A 21,287-nucleotide genomic window follows, 5' to 3' on the forward strand; every position below is an offset into this window, starting at 1 on the left:
TGGTTTGTATTCCAGATGAATGTTCACAATGCACTTCTTAAAAGGTAACCTCCTTAAAGATGTGTATATGCAGGTTCCTGAGGGCTTTTCACGCCAGGGGGAGTATTCAGGTGTTGGTGTCAGTGTATGTAAACTTCACAAGTCTTTGTATGGCTTGAAACAAGCCCCTATACAGTGGAACCTAAAGTTGACTGAGGCAATTATTGCTATAGTCTTCACTCATCTCACTATGATTATTCTCTATTTATGCAGGATGTGAATGGGGCTTTGATTATAGTTCTAGTGTATGTTGATGATCTCTTAGTAACAGGAAGCAACTTAATTTACATTCAAAAGGTGAGAAGGGATCAATAGTCTAGGTTTAAAATAAAAGATTTAGGTAAACTTAAGTACTTTTTTGGTACTCAGTTTGCTAGAAGTGAGAATTGAATTCAAATATATCAAGAAAGTATGCCTTGGAACTAGTTTTAGATATGGGGTTAGCAGAAAGTAAACCTACAGGTACTCTACTTAAGTTCAGTCGAAAGCTAACATCAGTTGAGTATGATAAAGCATTCAATCCTGAAAGTTTGTCTTATGATGAACTACTTAAAGATAAAAGCATGTATCAAAGAACAATTGAGAGGTTTATATATTTCACTAGACTAGACCTGATTTGTATTTTATGGTTTAAGCTTTGATTCAGCATATGTATGCTCCCGAGCAAATTCATATGGATGCAGCTATTAGAGTAATCAGATATATCAAAGGAACTCCAGGTCTTAGACTTCTTATGCCTACTAATGGTAACATGAAGCTCACAACTTATTGTGATTCAAACTGGGGTTTTTTTGTTGAAGTAATAAAATATGTAACTGCCTATGATATCAAGCTAGGAGAAACAATTATATCATGGAAATCTAAAAAACAACAGACAGTCTCCAGAAGTTCTGCAGAGTCTGAGTTTAGGAGCATGACAATTATTATGACTAAGATAATCTGGTTAACTGGTTTATTTAAAGAACTAAGATTTGATATTGAGAAGCCTGTGACTTTATTTTGTGACAGCAAGGTTGTTATGCAGATTACAACCCATCTTATTTTTCATGAGAGAAGTAAAATTTTGATATTGATTGTAATTTTTTTCATAGAGAAGATTCAAGATAAACTCACTACAACTCAACATATTGATAAAAGAGAGCAGATGACAAATCTTCTAACTAAAACTGTATGCAAGCCTCAATATCATTATTCGGTTAACAAGCTAGGAATGAAAAATCGGTTCTCATCCATTAGCTTGAGGAGAAGTGTAGAATAATGTGATGCAAGTGGTGTGTAAATATAATTTATCTAATTTGTTGTAATTAGTGAGCTACAAGTAATTAGTTATAGCTGTTTCGTCAGTTAGATTAGCTGAAAGATACATTAGAGTTTAGGACAGTAAATAGTCTATATATTGACCATGCAGCTTATAGAGTAAGCATACTGTTTCATTAGTTCAACTGTGAAAATATATATTTCTCAACTTCTTCTTCTTTGTTCTTCTGAGTTTCAATCTCTTAGTGTTTCCATATAACTAAGTTCATCAATAAATGACATATGTTAATATTAATAGATTTTTTTTAATCTCCTGTATGCCTTCTAAGAGAGTGAGTATGCACTCTTTGCCACCTAACACTTACGAATGTATATATTGAGTTAATAACCCAAATGGTCACTCAACTTATGATTTTTCTCTCAGAAATTCACTCAACTATGAGTTCTTTTCTCAGAAAGTCACTCAACTTTAATTTTTACTCCAAAAGTCACTCAAGCTATTTAATTGATATTTTTCATTAAAATTTGCTAACATGTAATTTTATTTTAAAATAAAAAATTTAAGAAACAAAAAATATTTTTATTTAAACAATCAATTTGGTGACCCGCTCATATCCAATATTCATTTAAATGATTTAAATGAATATCTTTTTAATTTCTTAAAATTTTGATTTTATGACCATTTTTCGCGATGTTCTTGTCCAATGATTACTCTATACTCTAAAGTATACATAGTCATATAGATCTTCAATTAATATCCTAAAATCACAATCATTTGATTGTATAATTTTTACTGCTAATTTTACCTCATTGCAGTGTATATATTATAATGTTACTAATGTTTAGTAACATTTTCTGACGTTTTATATCATATCATTTTAGTTAAAATCTATAGCGTTCCCTTTTATCAACTTATTAGGAATATAATTTATTGTATTTATTTGATGCATATGTATATTATACAAGTGGTAATACAAAAAATTGCATTATGATTGAAAAATCAATTTCGTAAATAAGTATCGCATTGAAAGTTATTTAAATCTAATCAGCTAAATAAATATGATTCTGAAAATCTTAAAAATTAATATTATAAGTGAATTGATATAACTATTTAGGATATTTTAAAATTTTGGAGAATTAAATATAAAGTAAACATGTAATAATATGGTTCAAATGATTTCTTTTTTTTTTTAGAATTTTGATTTTAAATAAAATTTCATGTTAGCAAATTTTAATAAAAATAATTAATTAAATAGGTTGAGTGACTAAAATATTCATAGTTAAGTGACTTTTGAAGTAAAAATCAAAATTGGGTGACTTTATGAGATAAGAACCCTAAGTTGAGTGAATTTTAAAGTAAGAAATAAAGTTGAGTGGCTTTCTGAAAGAAAAGTGATAAGTTGAGTAATCATTTAAGTTATTAATTCTATATATATTTTATTTTAAAATAGTTCAAGAGGATAATAGGAACTTTTACTAAAATTATAATCAAAGTTTAAGAGAATACTTAATACTTTTTTTCCTAAAATGATCACGTATTTGCGCGATTTCAATTGGACATGGTTACACATGTCCTAGTAGATGTCATAAAGGTGGGCAGGTTGTCATATAATGATTATATAAGAGGCCAAATGAAATAAAAATTATTCTATTCGTTTCGATCGATTTCTCTTTTTAATTCGTTTAAAAAAATAATTTTTTCACATGATATATTTAAAATTATAAGTTTAAAAAATATTTTGATATATTTGACATAACTTTAATTTAAGATTATAAGATTCAAAACTCTTTTTTAGTTTCTTGAATTTTATGTCAAATCAAACTAGGTAATTCTTTTGAAATGGTGGGAGTATTAGACAACTAAGGTGATACCGGAATCAAACAGATGCTGGCAGAGACTCACAAGTATGGCCAGCAGAACCTTCATCATTCAACTCAATGGGAGTAGCCCAAAAGTAGAGAGCTTTTTCCCCCACTAATGCTTCACTTTTCCATAATTGTATCACCAATACTAATAATTTAATGGAATTTTTGTTTCCTTTGAATCCAAAACATAATCCCAGAACAAAATTGAAAACCAGGATTAGTGGCACCCTGTTACAGAAATGAATCAATGATGAAAGAATTGGACTTTTCTTGATACCAAGCTATGTGGTGGTATATTAATAGTAAATATACATTATTATAATGTCAAGTGTTTTTGTTTCTCAAGGTTGGAATGTTCAGACCATCCATTTTAATTAAATAATTTAACCGTGGTTTGATAGTTAGTTAGAATTATGCACGCATTAATAATATAGAGATTATTAGTTATGAAGAAATTTATATATTATTTTATGTAGATATCAATTATGCAACAGTTAATTATTTATGTGTTATTCCACCTTCTATCAGCATAAAATAATACATTATTTAGTACTTGGATCGTGAGTTCTGATATTAGTAGTCTTTATTCTCATCCCGCGCAAGAACGTAGGTTTTAATTCTCTATAACTTATATTCCATTCATTTCAAAATAGTTGATTCCTGTTAACGTGACACTTTCCTAAGGTTTATTTTATCAAATTAATCTTATTAATTATATTTTGAAAATATAAATTTGAATATATACACTTTGTTTAGTTATTTAAGGATAAAAATAGTATTGCGAGAACATAATAATATTTTCTTAATTTCATAAAAGGAACAATTTAATTGAAACAAATACTTTAACAAAAAGACCAATTATTTTAAAATATAAAAAATATGTATATTAATTATATAAATTTCTAAATAGCAAATACAACAACAACAACAAACCCAGTGTATTCCCACCTAGTGGGGTCTGGGGGGGTAAGATGTACGCAGTCCATACCTCTACCTCTGATGAAGTAGAAAGGCTGTTTCCGATAGACCCCCGGCTCAAGGCACGAGATACCACACAAACACATAGTAAAGCACAGAAGCAGATTACATAACATAAATACGACACCCATAAGTAATATAAAACAGAGGAAAGCAGAGGAAAACACACAGATTCGAAATTTCTAAATAGCAAATACAATACATTATTAATTTTGTAACTGAAAACTTGCCTTCTAACCAAATATCAAGCTTAATATTAGTTACGCAGAGTTTAATATTTATACTCCAATCCAATGATCCTGAACCTAGGTAGCTTTTGATTTAAATATTTTTGCCATTATTATTAAAATAAAGACGCACCTCCACTTGATGCTCTCGGCGAAGTGAACATTTAGTAGTTTATTAGTATACTTTGCAACCCCTGTATTTCTCTTTTTGGGGGTGCGCGCGTATGTATATTATCCTTTTACCTATCAATATACCATCTGATGTTTCCATTATGCATTTAATTGTTGGATTTCCAACTTGACAAAACTGTCTTTTTTTGTGTGTTTGTGCGGGGAATAGATAACATTCCAAGTAATTCATTTTTTCTTCGAAAAAGGATCAAAAATATCTTTGGATTATTTAAAATGGATCAAAAATACTCTTCGTTAATTTTTTAAAATATTCGTTAGTTTTTTAAAATATCCTTGGATTATTTAAAATGAATCAAAAATACTCTTCGTTAGTTTTTAGCTCAAAAATATCTCTTTATTAAATATTTAGCTCAAAAATATCCCTAAACAGAATTCCACCAAGCATGCCACCCGTGCAAAAAGGGCCACGTAGACATGCCACATCATCATCCACGTGTAAAATTTCCTCTTTAATTTCATCAGCCCAATTTGAAATCCGACCCGATAAAAAAAAAAAGAATCCAAAAATAAAATAAGAAAAGGTCGCAAGAGAGCAACAATGACAGTGATGAAGATCTAAAGAAGTTTTCTGTAAAAGCAAAACAAAACAGGAGCTCCAAGGGAAAAAAAAAGATGGTGATCAAAAGAAGAAAACAAGAGGAACAAATACGGTTGCTAAAAGAAAACTAGAGAAAAGTGAGGATGAAGATGACGACTATATAATGATGCCAGTGACAGTGATGATGATTATGAACAGGGCAAGGATCACAAGCTCTCTAGTAGAACACAATCAAAGGGGAAGAAGACTACCAAACCAATGGCTGAACTCAGGCACACTAGGAATAAGCCGACCAAGAAGCAAAAATAACTTTTCATCGAAGTATCAAGTGTGCAATCTTGTCAACTTTGAGGAAGTAGCAAATGTTGGAGCTTTTTGTTTGGATCACAAGTTTGTAATCGTTCGTGAATAGCTACTAAAAGACAATGACATGATAAATATTTCACCAATGGTTTAGGCCTAGGCTAAGGTTCATTGTGGGATGTATGTTGCAAAATTATAACTTCCCTCAGAAAAACGTTAAGTGATTGCCATTAGTTTCTCCCGTAGTACTAGTTCCATCATCGTTGTACCTGAATTTCTGACTGGAGAATTCATCTCTAAAGCTGCTTTGACGCCTTCTTTAGCCAATTGTTTGATTCGCAAAAAATTTTCAATATAATTTCATCATTACTTTTTTTTATTTTATTTTTGGATCGATTATATTTTTGTTTTGGATGGGTCAGGTTTCAAATTGCGCTGATGAAATTAAAAAGAAAATTTTACACATGGACAATGATGTGGCATGTTCACCTGGCCTTTTTTACATGGGTGACATGTTTGATAGAATTCTGTTAAAGGAAGGGATATTTTTTAGCTAAATATTTAACCAAAAAATTAATGAGAAATATTTTTGATTCATTTCAAATAATTTAAATGTATTTTTTTACCCTTTTCCATTTTTTCTTTGGAGAAAAACTGCAAAAGCACAGGGACGAAAAGACAGCATATTTGTCCTGCTGCCATTTTTGGCCCTTTAAACAAGGAAAATAATGTTGATTCATGTTTATTTGTCCATTTTAACTTCATATATTCTTAAAAAATAATTTAATTATATTTCTTCTATTAATTATATGTCAGTTGATAAACAATAGTATTTAATAACAAATATAAAATAAACTTAAAATAATATAATATTTTTTGATTTTTTAAATTAAATAATTAATTTTTTAATACTGAAGAAGTTAAATAAACAGCGGGGTAAATTGGAACTCTGAATGTAGCTGTTCTTGAGTAACATAACAATTTTTGAACTATAAAAGAAAGATCATCATATCGTTTATATAATATTTCTATTCCTTTTCGGAAAAATTATGTTTTCCGGGAAAAAGAATTATTCTAAGGTAAAATAACTCGATGGATTCTTGTATTTGTTCCCATTTGTAAAGTAGATATTTTTACTTACTCATTTGTCATCTAAATCCCATTAAAATTCAACATTTTGAACCATTTTTATGCATATGTGGCATTAAATTGCTGAGTTGGCAAAACACGTATCTGAGTTGGAAAAATGCATGTATACACGCGTTTTTTAAGCACGTGGTACAGTTTTTTTAATTTCAAATGAAAATAAAATTATTTAATTTTAAAGTTTGAACTGTGTCATATAGATTAGAACAAAGAAATTATGTTATTTTTTTTTACATTAATTTGTGCTACAAAAATAAAATTTAGAAAGTCAAACAATTTTTTTAAATTGTAATTTTTTAAATTATTAATTATTGTGATTTAGAAAAAAATTTACACTAATTTTAAATATATAAATTATTTGAAAAAAAAATATTTTTTATTATTGAAATATTTTTATACAAATGAAATACAAATTATAGAATGCCATTATGTTAACAATAAATGAAAAGTGAAAAATATTAAGCTTAATGGGCTCAATTTTCAGAAGATGCAAAATTCAATGTAAAAATTACATATATAATGACATGTTTATTATTATTTACTAATAATCTCAATTATTTTCAAAATTTCATAAAATTTCAACTTTTGACCTTTGATGATACATGTTAATTAACTTAGATACATACTACGGATACATGTTTTAATTCAACAAACTAGCACGTTTTAAGGGAGGTAATGGATAACTTTGCATTAAAACAACAATTAAGCTAACTAATTAAGGTAAAACAAAATAAAATCTCACAATTTATGGTAATTAGTTTGTTATTCCAACATTCTAAACAAAAAATTTTCCATAATCTGTTTTGAAATTGCAAAAACTTCATACGGCTTGTTCAAAAAATTCATACAACCATTTTTTTTATTTGTTAATTTTGTTTGTGTATTTGAAATAAATATTTTTGTATTGTTACGTTATTCCGATGTTTTGGTTAGTGAAATCAACTATGTGGGCTATAAGAGCGATGAAATATTGATCGGTGAACATGTAACTTACGAAAAACTGATTTCTACTATTGTCGGAGAACTGAAAATCGATGAAATCCGGAAAAAAATTGAGGCTTGTTACATTGTTGAAGAAAATGCTTGTCCTTTGTTGATTTGAAACGAAATGAGTGTGAGGCTGTATGTCAAAATTAAGAAAAATGAACGTGATTTCGGGACGTATCCACTAATCATCACTACATTAGATAAGTCTGCTAATGATATGTTGTTTGATGGTAAAGTTGGTGCAATAATTTATTCGAAAAGTCCATCAGAAAAAATTGCGGAAATAATTAGTTATAAATCTAATTCATCTGCTCCTTTGCCTTTGTTGGATAGGAAAGGAAACAAGATCATTACTGATTGCAAACATAGTGATGTTAAGGTTGGGCAAATCTACAGGGACTAGTGTACTCTTACTTCGGTTATGGCATGATTTGCAATTGAGCATTCCTTTAATTTATATACCAAAAGATCGGACAAGAAAATATATGTTATGTTTTTAATGTATCGGTTGTTGTTAATTATCTGTATCTTAATTTGATTTTGTATCTAACATTTGGTTGATTATTGTTTTACAGAAATTTTTTGTCCTTATGTTAATAAAGCCGAGATACATTTTTTTTATGCTAATGATACATTTTGCTCATCTTGTATCTGAGTTTATAAAGTTCTGTTTAATTATGTATCTCGTTATGTTTTAGTTTTATCTATTGCAACATACGAAACAAACATAACAGTTTTGTTTTAGATACATGTTGTACAAGTTTCTGCAGTTCATGTATCTAGTAATCTATTTTTTATCAGTACGTGAAGAAAATTAAGTTATAGTTTTATTTTCATTGATCCAGCTATGTCCTATGATGCCGTTCGAAGGATTGGATTTGGATCTTTAAAGCATCATGTTGGAGGGGGACTGAGGTCGGAAAGATGAACACCCACATGTTACAGAAAGCCGAAGCATTGAAGAAAAGTAAAGAGCTTTTATTCATGGAGTTCTGCAGTTACAATGACTTGAAATCAGAGGAAATGAAAAAGAAATGAAAGAAATTTAGTGAAGAGAAAAAATGGATTTTGATTAAAAGTTTTATTGTAGAATAGGTTGCTCATTTTCATCCATTGTCTGCTAGGTCTGTTAAAGAATTGGTTGATGAATACGTAGTTGAAAAATACTATCGAGTTTAGTCCTCCTCTCCCTTTTTTTTTCCTGGTCTTAAAAAATTGATGGGATTTTCACTTGATGATAATGAATAGGATGTATTTCAATTTTCCCTTATTGACTTTTAGTTTATGTATTCTAGAAAAGTTGTTACTTTTGTTTAATAAAGTGAAAAAATCTTTTTATATGGGTTTCAACTAGTTTTATAATGAGTTGGTGAAATGGTAGTTTGAACTATAGGTGATCTAGTTTAGTACTTTACGAACAATAATGATCTGGATATTAGCACGAAATTGTAAGAGAAATATTTTTTTGTTTGCATTTAGCAATGAAATTTCCAACAATTTGAAAACATGCCAAAACATAGTAGGTAGATTGTAAGCATACCTTACCTAGTATTGTTAATCATGCTAGAATGGAAAAATCAAACAATATTAGTGATGTAAAATATTTTGAACTTCTGAGCTAATTGCTACTTATATTAGCAAGATTGAGATCTTCACCAATAGTAACTCATGATTTTGTCGCCTTAATCAGAGGATTATTGCGTTTTATATTTCTAATACCTTTTCTAGTAAGACAAATAGAAGGACGAGACAACTGGAAAAGAGAAGAAATTAGAAACAAAAGAAAGTAACAGGTAGAAAGAAGTAGAGATACTAATGAACTTAATATATGAATACTCCTCTTGAACAAATGTCTATATACTCTTTTGGAACAAATAAATGTTACAAATACAGCTGCAACTATGACAAATTTTTCCGCAATATGAGGAAATCCCAAGTGTAATGTTGGCTACATATGGCTTAAAAAAGAATTTCATCATGTCCTGAGTAATTTTATATGGTTAAAACCAACAAATTGTCAGAAAATATAGATCTGAAACAATGATCATTTCTGACTGAACTTCGATGAAAATAATTGACCTTCCCATCTTGACAACTCCAATATGAGGGTTGTACAAGAAGAATACTCTGAAAGTTTCAGCAAAGCAAGCTCTACTGTTGCTGAAATGACTGATATTGATCCGCTGAAGCTATTGATCTCAGTTCTAACTCTCTTACCAATTGTGATTGCATGCTTAAATAGGTCACCTATTTTTCTATCAAAGCAAGGGACCCCCTGTCCATTCTTAACAACTTGCTTGACCTGTGCAAGAATTTGACCTTCTCCCAGGACTAGGGAATCTAGTCCAACAATTACTTCAAACAAATGTTGTGTGGCATCTTGATTGCATAGTAAAAATCGGTGTTGGCAGAGCTCTGCAACTGAAACTCCACTAAATTATCAAACAAAGATATTTAGGTCAAAAAAGGTTGATATATAAATGACAACAAATGGTGAATAGTGTAGCTTAGGACTGTATTTCTTTGAAATCTGTGCTTAGGTAGTTAGACCATTGCAAAGATATTTTTTAGCAGGGGAATCAAAGTACAGTAAACTAAATGTAATTCCTTCCTAAATGCAGTAATACAGTGTATAAATGACATAACAATATATACAAATCTACAATAAGACAGTTTAATATATACAAAAACTGTAAGAACATCATACAATAGATACAAGATAATACAAAATGTATCTTTAAGCTTAAAAATATGTATCTTTCATTTGCTTATTTCAATAAAACTAATAAAACATTAGATACATTAAAATGTATACTCATCTAACCATAGATACAAGATAGTAAAATATGTATCTAGAAGAAATAACAAGTATCTTTTGTAATACGTTTTTCAATAAAACTAAACAACACTAGATACATATCAATGCATTAACATTAACTCACAAATACAAGTTAACACAATATGCGTCTATAAACTAATAAACTTATATATTTTGTTATGTTAATTTCAATGACACATAAAAAATACAAGATACATATAAAATCGTAAACAATAAACCAGATAGAAAATAAATTTTAAAACGTATTAGGCGAGTGAAAAAATATATCTCAGACTAATATTCAACAGATCTGAACATGCAAATACCTTAGGAAGCTCATCTCTGAAAATAACTTCAACAGCTCTTCTTCTCTTGGCAAGAGCTTACTTGCAGAACTGTTGGATCCACTTTTCTTAGAACCATGAAATTATTTTTTCTTATCCTTCTTAACATGATTTTGCTGCAATTTCTTCATAGTGTGTGGATCATTTCTGTGCTTGGATCTATTTTCATTAAAACCAATAGATTCATAGTCAAAACTACCAGGAACGAATTTTACAATGTCTTCATATTCTTTGATAGTTTCTAATTGAGAAAATCCAAGACTAAAAGATGGTCCTGAATCTCTATTCATAATGTTAATTCAAAATAATGTAGCCTAAAAGACGATAATCAAAGAAATTTCATAACAAAAACACTGAAAAATCAGTTTGTAAATCCAAGCACAAAATTATTTTTTTGAAAAAAAAACGTAAATTAAGAATAGCAGAAATTGAAGTTTATTTTAAGGGGAAAATTTACCTTAATTCCATGTAATAATGTTAGAAGTCGTAGGTTAACATCGAAATTAAAAATTATAGTGGCGTCACATCATAACAAACCTACAACTAGGAGTACTTTTTTTGTTTTAAAAAGAATAACCTACTTTAATTTGACATAATATTTTAAAAAATAAATAAATTTTTTAATCTTTAATTTTAAATTAAAATTATGTCAAATATATCAAAATATTCTTTAATTCTGTGATTCTAAATATATTATGTAAAAAATTGAAATTAAAAGATTACTAAAAAAAACAATAAGTAGTTCATTTTTTTTCTTTAATAGGAGGGAATACTAAATAATCAAAGACAGCCACCATAATGGTGCTGCAGTCCAAAAACAATAATACATCTGTAAGAATAAATGTCACTCTCCTTGTTTGCCTGTCCTCCTTTAACACTTCTCCCATATCCTAAATAGTGCATTTTTTATTAAAAAGTACCTAACAATCTTGCTTACAATTTCCTCAAAGCTTTCTTAAACATTCCAAATCTTATTATTTAGTATGTTTCAATTATCACATCAATTTATTGTTGTTTTTGTTTTTTTCTTACCTTCACCATTTTCTGATTTTTTATACTTTAATCTGTTGCATTTGAATTGAGGGTTTTTAGAAATAGTCTATCTATCTTATCTATCTCATGAGTTAGTGATAGAATTGTGTACTTTCTACCCCTCTACAGACTCTATTTTGTAGGATTTGACGGGGTATGTTGTCATTGTCTTTGACCTGAAAATCTTGAAAAAGAAAACTCCTTTACAAATGGTACTCTTCTTGTTTGTCTTGGCTGTGTAGAAGTAACATTTCTCTCAGACCCCAAAACTGCCCTTTTCATTAAGGTGTGTTTGGTATGAAGGAAACATTTTCTACTTGAAAGGTTCTGAAAAATGTTTTTCAATTTTCTCATATTTGGTTGGCTTAATGATTTTGAAAAATATTTTTCAAATCAACTAATTTTTCTCAAATCTAAGGAAAATGATTTCCCTTCAAAAAGTAAACAAAATATTTTTTAAAACTCTCTTTCAATGTTACTCTCAAGTTGAAATATTTACACGACTCTCAAAATCACTCATCCTTACTCTGACTCCCAATCCCTTACCCCCAACCCACGCCCTACCACCCCATCCAAAAAAAAATATTTCAATTTTTTTTCTTACCTCATCCCCTACCCAAATCCCAATCCCCCCTCCCCCAAACCCCTTCCAACAAACAATATTTATTTTTTAAAAAAAAAATCTAACTTTTTCTTAACCCACCTACCCGACCCCCCCACTCTACCAACCCCCTCGCCCTCGAAAAACAAAATTTAATTTATTTTTTGAAAAATTTAAATTTTTTCTTACCCCACCCTCATTCCCCTACCTCGACCCCCATACCCTACCACCCTCATTCAAAAAAAAAATATTTCAAATTTTTTTCTTACCTCATCTCCTAACTCAAAATTCAAACTCCTACTCCCTTAAAAAAAATATTATTTATTTTTAAATTCAAACTTTTTTCTTTCCATCCGCTATCCGACCCCACCCCTACCAACCTCCCCACCCACCCCCACCGTCTTTTCAAGAAAAAAAATAGTTTTTTTCTTATCCTACCCTTACTCCCCTACCCCGACACTCACCCCCTACTAGCCCTCTCCAAAAAAAGAAATTAAATTTTTTTTCGTACCCCGCCCTTACTACTTATTTTGACAACCTCAACCTCCACCTACCAAATCCCTTCTCCAAAAAATAATTTTTAATTTACTTTTTAAAAATAAATTCAATTTTTTTCTTATCCATTCTTTTTATCCTATTCGTTCTCATTATTTTTGTTAAACATATACAAATACTTTTAGAAAATATATACTTACCCAATTTGAATAACGAACACAAGAATATACGTAAGAAACAATTATTTTTTTAAAAAATATTTTTCCTCCTTCATATCGAACACATCCTAAAAAAGTATTTTTCAGGGTCAAAAATAATTTTTTAAAACGTATTTTTACTATTTAACTAAACATTAAATCTATTTTCTGAAAAATATTTTTTCATTCACCAACCAAACACTAGAAAATATTTTTCAAAAAATATTTTAATCTACCAACTAAACATAAGAAAACAAATAAGAAATCAACTTATTTTTCAAGAAAACATTTTCTAGGAAAATAGTTTCTATGGAAAACATTTTCTTCATACCAAACACACCCTAAAAAGCAATAACCATAACAAGAAGCTGCTCAAATCTTTTATAGCTTTCAGTCCAAAATCTTGAAATCTGGCCTGAAAATCTTGAAACCCCACTATAGAAATGGTCAATAGTTGTCGTATAGTACTATTCTGTTCTCTCATTTCTCTCTCAATCTTAGTTTCATCTCAACAACTTGATGGCTTCATTTACACAAGATTCAATGAACCAAACAACAACATCACCTTAAGTGGAGTTGCAGAAATAAGCCAAAATGGATTTATTCAATTAACTAATGAAACAAGTAGATTAATGGGGCATGCTTTGTATTCTTCACCTTTTCAGTTCAAGAACTCAACTAATGGCACTGTGTATTCATTTTCAACATGTTTTGCTCTTGCTATAGTCCCTGAATATCCAAAACTTGGTGGCCATGGACTTGCTTTTACCATTTCTCAGTCCAATGATTTCAGTACAGCTCTTCCAAGTCAGTATCTTGGTTTACTAAATGCTACTGATGTTGGTAACTTCTCAAATCATATATTTGCTGTTGAGTTCGATACAGTACAAGATTTTGAGTTTGGAGATATTAATGATAACCATGTTGGTATAAATATCAATAGTTTAAGGTCTAATATGTCTGCTGCTGCTTCTTATTTTGATGATGATTTGGTTAAAGAAGATCTGAATCTTAAATGTGGTAAGGTAATATTGGCATGGGTAGAATATGATTCTGTTACAAACTTGGTTAATGTTAGTCTTTCAAGATTAACAACAAAGCCCAAGTTGCCTCTTTTCTCTTATCATATAGATCTTTCTCCATTTCTCAAAGAAAAAATGTATGTTGGTTTTTCTGCTTCGACCGGTTTGCTTGCAAGTTCACATTATATTTTTGGTTGGAGCTTTAAGTTGAATGGTAAAGCCACGTTTCTTGACTTGGATTCACTTCCATCATTGCCTGGTCTCAAGAAGAAGCACACTGGGCTTATTCTAGCCATGTCAATTATAGGATTTGTTTTTGTTTTGATTGCTGTATTAGTTGGTATTTATTTAATTAGGAGATTTAAGAATGCTGATGTGATAGAGTCTTGGGAGCTTGAGGTTGGTCCTCATAGATATTCTTATCAAGAACTCAAGCAAGCTACTAGAGGTTTTAAGGATAGTGAGCTTCTTGGGCTTGGTGGATTTGGCAAAGTGTACAAGGGTGTTTTACAAAATTCGAATATGGAAATCGCTGTGAAGCGTATTTCCCATGAATCTAAACAGGGTTTACGTGAATTTGTGTCTGAAATATCTAGCATTGGAAGACTTCGTCATAGGAATTTGGTTCAATTAGTTGGATGGTGTAGACGTCGTGGTGATCTGTTACTTGTGTATGATTTTATGCCTAATGGAAGCTTGGATAATTTCTTGTTTGAAAAAACTAGAATGGTGTTGACATGGGAGCAGAGGTTCAAAATCATCAAAGGAGTTGCTTCTGGTTTACTATACTTACATGAAGGTTATGAACAAGTTGTGGTGCATCGAGACGTTAAGGCTAGTAATGTGCTACTAGATGGGGAGTTAAATGGCAGGCTTGGTGATTTTGGTCTAGCAAGATTATACGAGCACGGATCAAACCCGTCCACGACCAGGGTGGTTGGCACATTGGGGTACCTTGCACCCGAATTACCAAGAACAGGACGGGCTACTGAAAAATCTGATGTTTTTGCCTTTGGTGCATTGTTGCTTGAAGTGGTATGCGGGCGTAGACCGATTGAGTCAAAGGCAGGACCTGAGGAATTAGTTCTAGTGGACGTGGTGTGGAACAAATGGAGAGAAGGAAAAGTTCTTGATGTTATAGACAAGAGATTGAAAGGTGATTTCAATGAAAGTGAAGTTCTGATGGTGATGAAATTGGGACTAATGTGTTCAAACAATGAGGCGTCATCTCGACCTAGCATGAGACAAGTGATGAGTTACTTGGAAGGTGAAGCTGATTTGCCTGCTGGTGCTCCAATGGCTCCTGGTGATTATAATGGAGCATTTGGGTTCGACGAAAATGAATGTCTGCATTCTTTAGCATCTTCAAGGGGACACACATATTTGGCTGATGGAAATGTAGATGGTACATTTGTTTCTGTTTCTACTGCACCGCTTTCATGTTTATTTACTGATGAACTACCTAGATAGTGATTGTGAAGAAGTGTGCAGATTTTTGTTTTTGTTTTTTCTTTTTTCCAGGAACATTTTCCTGATGAATACTACTTTAAAGTTCAAAGCTAAATTACAGTACATTCTTTGTTCTTAACTTCTTTCTGGCCTTTCACTTTTTAGTGTTTGTAATCATCTAAGAAATGAAAGGAGTTTCACACTTCTATGACACAGTTATGAAAGTTTAGCTATTGTTTTTGGTCAAGAAACAGATAATTTTTGTGTTTGGCACGAAATATGTGGTTTTCTTACGCATTTTGGTTTTTTGTATTTGGGTGGGTAAGTAGTAACTAGTAAGTATTATCCGAAAAGTATTTATTTAAGATGGGCAAACATTAGAAGGAATACGGTGGGGCGTAAGGGATGTGAGCGTAGTAGTGGGATGGGGGCTATGGACTATGGAGAGCAAGGGTGGGTGGAATGTTTTGGTGTGTGGGGATCGAGGTGGAAAATTATACCCTGTTTGATATTTTGCTTCTTTTTTTTAAAAAAAAAAAAGCACTTTTTTTTTTGTGAAAAAAAAATATTTGGTAAACTTGTAAAGGTACTTTTAAAAAGAAGCAGAAAGGAAGAAATAGAAAATTTCTGCTTTTAAAAAAGAAGCAGAAGTAGAAAATTATTTTTTTATGACAATAGTATCCCTATCACTTATACACACGCATATATATATATATATATATACTAGTTTAGGTGTACGCACCTCATACGTGTACCTCACTTTATTGAATTTAAATATTACACTAAATAGGATATTTATTTAAATAATAAAGATAGATACAATAATTAAATTCAACATCTTTTGGAGAATTTATTTAATTAAAACTAACCTTTACCAAAAAAATTGTTAAGCCAATCGACATTCATCTTTTGATTAAACCTAATCTTTACCAAAAATTTCTTATTAACTAATCTACACATAATGATGTTTAATTAATTAAAATGAATTACCTTTAAATTGACGAATGAATTGTTCGACTTTTCTAATATGTTCTTCACCATGCAAATCTAGCTTAAGCACAACAGTGGTGATGGTCTTCATTTGAAATTTGAGAATTCTTCGAGGCTAAATTATTGGAATGAATTGATTGAAAAGTTTGTGTAGAAAAAATAATACGATAAAGAGGTCAATATATAGAAATTTCTATAGAGTATTTTTCTATCGTATTTTAGGAGTATTTTTTTTAATTGATTAGTACAAAGAAAAATATTAATTGATTCTCTTTCCATATATTTTAGGAGTCCCATATATTTTAGGAGTCTAGTTAATAAATAATAATTAAATAATAAATTGAAGAAAATAGTGAAAAGACAGTTTTGTCTAAAGAAGGATCTTTTAATGAAGGGCAAAAAGTTCAAATCACTTTTCAAAGGATCTTCACACTTTTAATATATTATATAGATATATAGATTATAGATATACGAGTTTAATCTTACGTGTTTCACAGGTGTAATTTTTTATTATTTAAAATTAGACCATTTTGTCTATTGCGTAAATTTTCAATAAAGTGGAAAAAGTTCAAATTACTTAGCAAAAATTCTTCACACATTAATATAACAATGTACATATATATTTACCACCAAAAATTTCAAGTGGTTTATGGATCGTCACTTTTGCTTTTTCATGCAACACTTCTTTTCCTTGCTGCTTGAGGCTAAGAGAGACACAACGATTTGAACTATATTTGTAGTATGATTTTTTTTTCTATATTTAAAATCTTTTCTTATTTTTAAAGTTAAATCTTTTAGAAAAATTTTAATTACTTAAAACTTTTAAAAATTTGCTATTTTCTTATATTTTCCTTATTCTAAAGCTTTCATATTTATTTTTAGATTTCTCAAATCTTCTTAAAATCATCTTTAATTGATTTAGAATTCTTAAACTAATTAAAAAAGTATTAGTTGTCATTAATTTTGACGACTTCTAATAAGAAAAAGTTTTACTATAAATATTTAATTAATTTTCAACTCTTAAATATTAGGAAAATAGTGAAAAAACGATTTTGTTTTAAAAAAAAACTCTTAATAAAGGGTAAAAAGTTCAAATAGTATTTCTAAGACCACACTTTCAATATAGTATGGATTAGAGATTAGAGATAGAAATTAGAAATAAGCATGGTTAAGTACAGAATTGACAGTGAATACGAAATAATCTCAACATAATTAATCACATATAACTAATCATAACATTACTAATACATCATATTTGGTATTATTCTAATATATATACACTTCTAATGTCTTCTCTAGCAAGGTTAAGATTTAAATAAATAATTACATAGAATGATATGTCCTGATATCAAAGAAAACTTGTAAATGTTGTAAATCTTTTCAGTTTTATCTTATACCCGAACTTAGACTCTCACACGTATTTTTTTTTACATAAATAATATTTGATATCCAATTAAATTTTATTGCTATATATTTGAAAAAGAAATTGTAGTTCTTTTCCTAGAGAGTATATGAAAGTCTAAATTCTTTAAGCTTTTAATATACTACATAGTAATTATAACTTTTTCTTCTGAAAGCAACTTATTTAAATTTTTGAAGTTATAATGCCATTGAAATTAAAAATAGTGATTTTATAATACCATCAGTTAGCATCGGATTAACTCATCTAAACACATTAAGAAGATTAAAATATATGACTGATCATTTTTTGTTCTTTAGGGTTAAATATTTTCTTCACATACAAATAATTTAATATACTAAAATATAGATGTAATTTTGGATAGAAATTAAGTAAATCTTTATTTGTTGGGATTCGACCCAGCGGATTAAACTTAAGTAACAAATAAACAAAATTATATATTAAATATATTAAAGACAAAATATTTTTGAGGTAGTCGTATGGACTGCGTACACTTACCCTCTCCAGACCCTATTTGGTGAAAGTATACTGGGCATTTTGTTGTTGTATACCGAAGACAAAACATTAACGAAAACTTTAATTAAATTGTCTACTCTTACTTTTTCTCCTTACATAAACAATTTTTTTGTTATTGTTTAAGACTTTTTAATAGCCTTGACCTAGGATCTAAATAAATTCTATCAATTTTAAGTAATAATTTATTATTGTGAATTTTAAGAAAATATTAAAATTTTAAAAAAATTTACCTCAAATCACAAGAAAATCTGTTCCCCAAGAATCTCCTGCCAGATTCCTTTTGGTGGTCTATTCAAGTCCAGACCATTTTGTAATTTTGATTTGATTAGGATATATTCTTGAAAAACACAGAATCTACTCCTCGTCCCATGAACATTGGATCTCCCCCCAATCACCAAACCACCATGAGCTCTTCATAGGTTTTTACTTTACAATCAGAACTTAATTGGCATAGACAAGATAAGTTGACATTAGTGGCCTCAAACACCACCAACAACTATCAGTTTCACCTTCTTATCAGAATCAATGTTGAATAATGGACCTAAAAAGAATCATTCCTGCTAACATTAGATATCATTGCAACTTAAAATTCATAGACAGATCAAAATAAATCTACAAATTTATGCTAACATAATAAATCTCGAATTAGTCTTTGAACATATACATGATTCAACTTAAGAGACAACAGATAGTAATGAATCAAAAACTACAATAAAATAATATTGTTAAACCTAACTTTTTCACAAAATTCCTCAAAATCTGACCAAATATTTATCAACCATCCTATAAACCACAACAAAACAATACGATAATTGAGTTATCAAATTGTAGTAAGCAGAAAAACAATCGTTAGTAATAAAAGAAAAACTACAATAATCTAGATATTAGACCAATTAATCAAACACATATAAAATAATTATTTTTGCAGCCAATAGAACCACAAATTTGAAGTCCAAACCAAGGTTTATCCATGTATATACTGACAAATTAAAGTACAAACATAACTATACCAAATTTAAGTGGTGAAAGAAAAAAAAATAAGCCACGTATTAATCAAGTTAAGTAAGTAATAATATTAAAAAAATTGTAATCTTTAATAAAAAATAAAGCAAATACGTAATTAAAAATCAAAGAATTGAATCTATATAATAAATATAAGAATGTACTCACCTAAAATTTGTAACATATGAACAATATAATTGGGTCTTATTTTTCTTTTATTAAATATTAAAAAAATAAATCTTCATTGTCAAACTTTACTCGGGGAGTTTTTTTTTCCTTTTAAACAAAGCCGTCTTAATCAAGTTAAGTAAGTAATAATATTAAAAAAATTGTAATCTTTAATAAAAAATAAAGCAAATACGTAATTAAAAATCAAAGAATTGAATCTATATAATAAATATAAGAATGTACTCACCTAAAATTTGTAACATATGAACAATATAATTGGGTCTTATTTTTCTTTTATTAAATATTAAAAAACTAAATCTTCATTGTCAAACTTTACTCGGGGAGTTTTTTTTTCCTTTTAAACAAAGCTTCTTACCTTTTCTAAGTAAGATTTGTTTTTCTTTAGAAGAAAGTTTGTTACCTTTTTTTAAGTAAATTTTATTTTCCTCTTTTTTTAATTTAAGTAATGAAATAGACTTTCTTTTTAGCCTTGTTTTTTCCTTGTTATTTTCTCTTACCATATTTTAGGAATCTCTAATTTTAAATATTATAAATACAATAAATTAATAACTTGAGTAAAATACTAAAAAGACGATTTTGTCTAAAGGATATACTTTTAATGAAGAGTAAAAAATTCAAATCACTTTTCTAAAGGTCTTCACACTTTTAATATATTATAGATATATATATCCCCTTGAATACCTAAGAATTCAAATCCAACATATTTTACTATATATGCTCTAGTTGATTTTTTAAACTGCTCTAGGACTTCAATTTAAAAAACCTTTTCAGCATCTTCTGATACTACTTTAAATCAATTGTTTACCTTTCCAGTAAAGGTGTTAATAGCAACTAAATATTTTTGGTCTTTTAGATCAAGTTTTTCTAATCCATAAACTAATTCGTCTATGTCATTCATTTGATTCTTTTATTTTATTTTTTGAACTAGAACTTTCCTCTAGTTTGGAACTAGCATTTTCTTCTATTTAGGAATAGATTTCTCCTCTATTTCCTCCCTTAGTTTCTATTCTAGAAAGCTAGATATAACCCTTTATTAATTAATTAACATATCTTATAAGTTTGATTTTAAAATTTTATATTTCATATTTACATCATAATTCTTTATTTTATTCTATGATTTATATATTATGATTTTATTTTTCGCTCATTTTATTTAAATAAAATAAAAAACATCATTGATGATGATGGTCGAAGAATATATAACTCTTTATTTTTATTATTATGATAATAAATGACAGATGAATCACGTTGCAAGATCAAATGGTATTTTGACAATACTTGTAAATGTTTTTAGAATATTTAAGTTTAAATAAAATCATGAAAAGTGGCATATTTCTTACCATGTGATGAATTTTTTCATATGTAGTGATTTAGTTTATGAAATAATTTTTAAATTCATTTTTGTTTGATATTTTTAAGTAATATTTAAATTATTCAAGTAATATATTATTATTTAATATTTTTTAGCGTATCTATGTATATAAATATTGATTGAAAATTTTATAGTAAGTACTTTTTAATTAAATAAAAATAAAATTTTAATTAAAAATACTATAATAGATATTTAAATAAATATTTTTATAAAATAATTTTAGTAGTGAAAGTCTATTGATACATATCCTTTTTGGTCATTCGTCTCTCAAAAGCATTTCTTGAAAAAGATTATTCAAACACAATCT

At 28.8% G+C, this 21,287-nt stretch overlaps 2 protein-coding genes across 2 annotated transcripts in view; both read left to right on the forward strand.

Annotated features, from left to right (window-relative positions):
- LOC124887054 overlaps positions 1-1,787 on the forward strand; it is a 40,067-nt gene extending 38,280 nt beyond the window's left edge. Inside the window, exon 7 of the mRNA XM_047396223.1 lies at positions 74-1,787. Within this exon, the coding sequence (XP_047252179.1) occupies positions 74-259 (186 nt within the window). The 3' untranslated portion in view covers positions 260-1,787. The remainder of the gene's footprint in view (positions 1-73) is intronic.
- Positions 1,788-13,352: 11,565 nt separating this feature from the next.
- Positions 13,353-15,742, forward strand: LOC107842876 (L-type lectin-domain containing receptor kinase S.4). Its single transcript, XM_016686918.2, has one exon. The coding sequence runs from the start codon at positions 13,464-13,466 to the stop codon at positions 15,510-15,512; it is 2,049 nt and encodes a 682-aa protein (XP_016542404.1). The 5' UTR covers positions 13,353-13,463; the 3' UTR covers positions 15,513-15,742.
- Positions 15,743-21,287: the final 5,545 nt, after the last annotated feature.

This window comes from Capsicum annuum, chromosome 9 (assembly GCF_002878395.1).
Source record: "Capsicum annuum cultivar UCD-10X-F1 chromosome 9, UCD10Xv1.1, whole genome shotgun sequence".
NCBI lineage: Eukaryota > Viridiplantae > Streptophyta > Magnoliopsida > Solanales > Solanaceae > Capsicum > Capsicum annuum.

Bases quoted from the DNA above. Each gene is read 5' to 3' on its own strand.
- LOC107842876 (XM_016686918.2), top strand. From the start codon at position 13,464: ATGGTCAATAGTTGTCGTATAGTACTATTCTGTTCTCTCATTTCTCTC.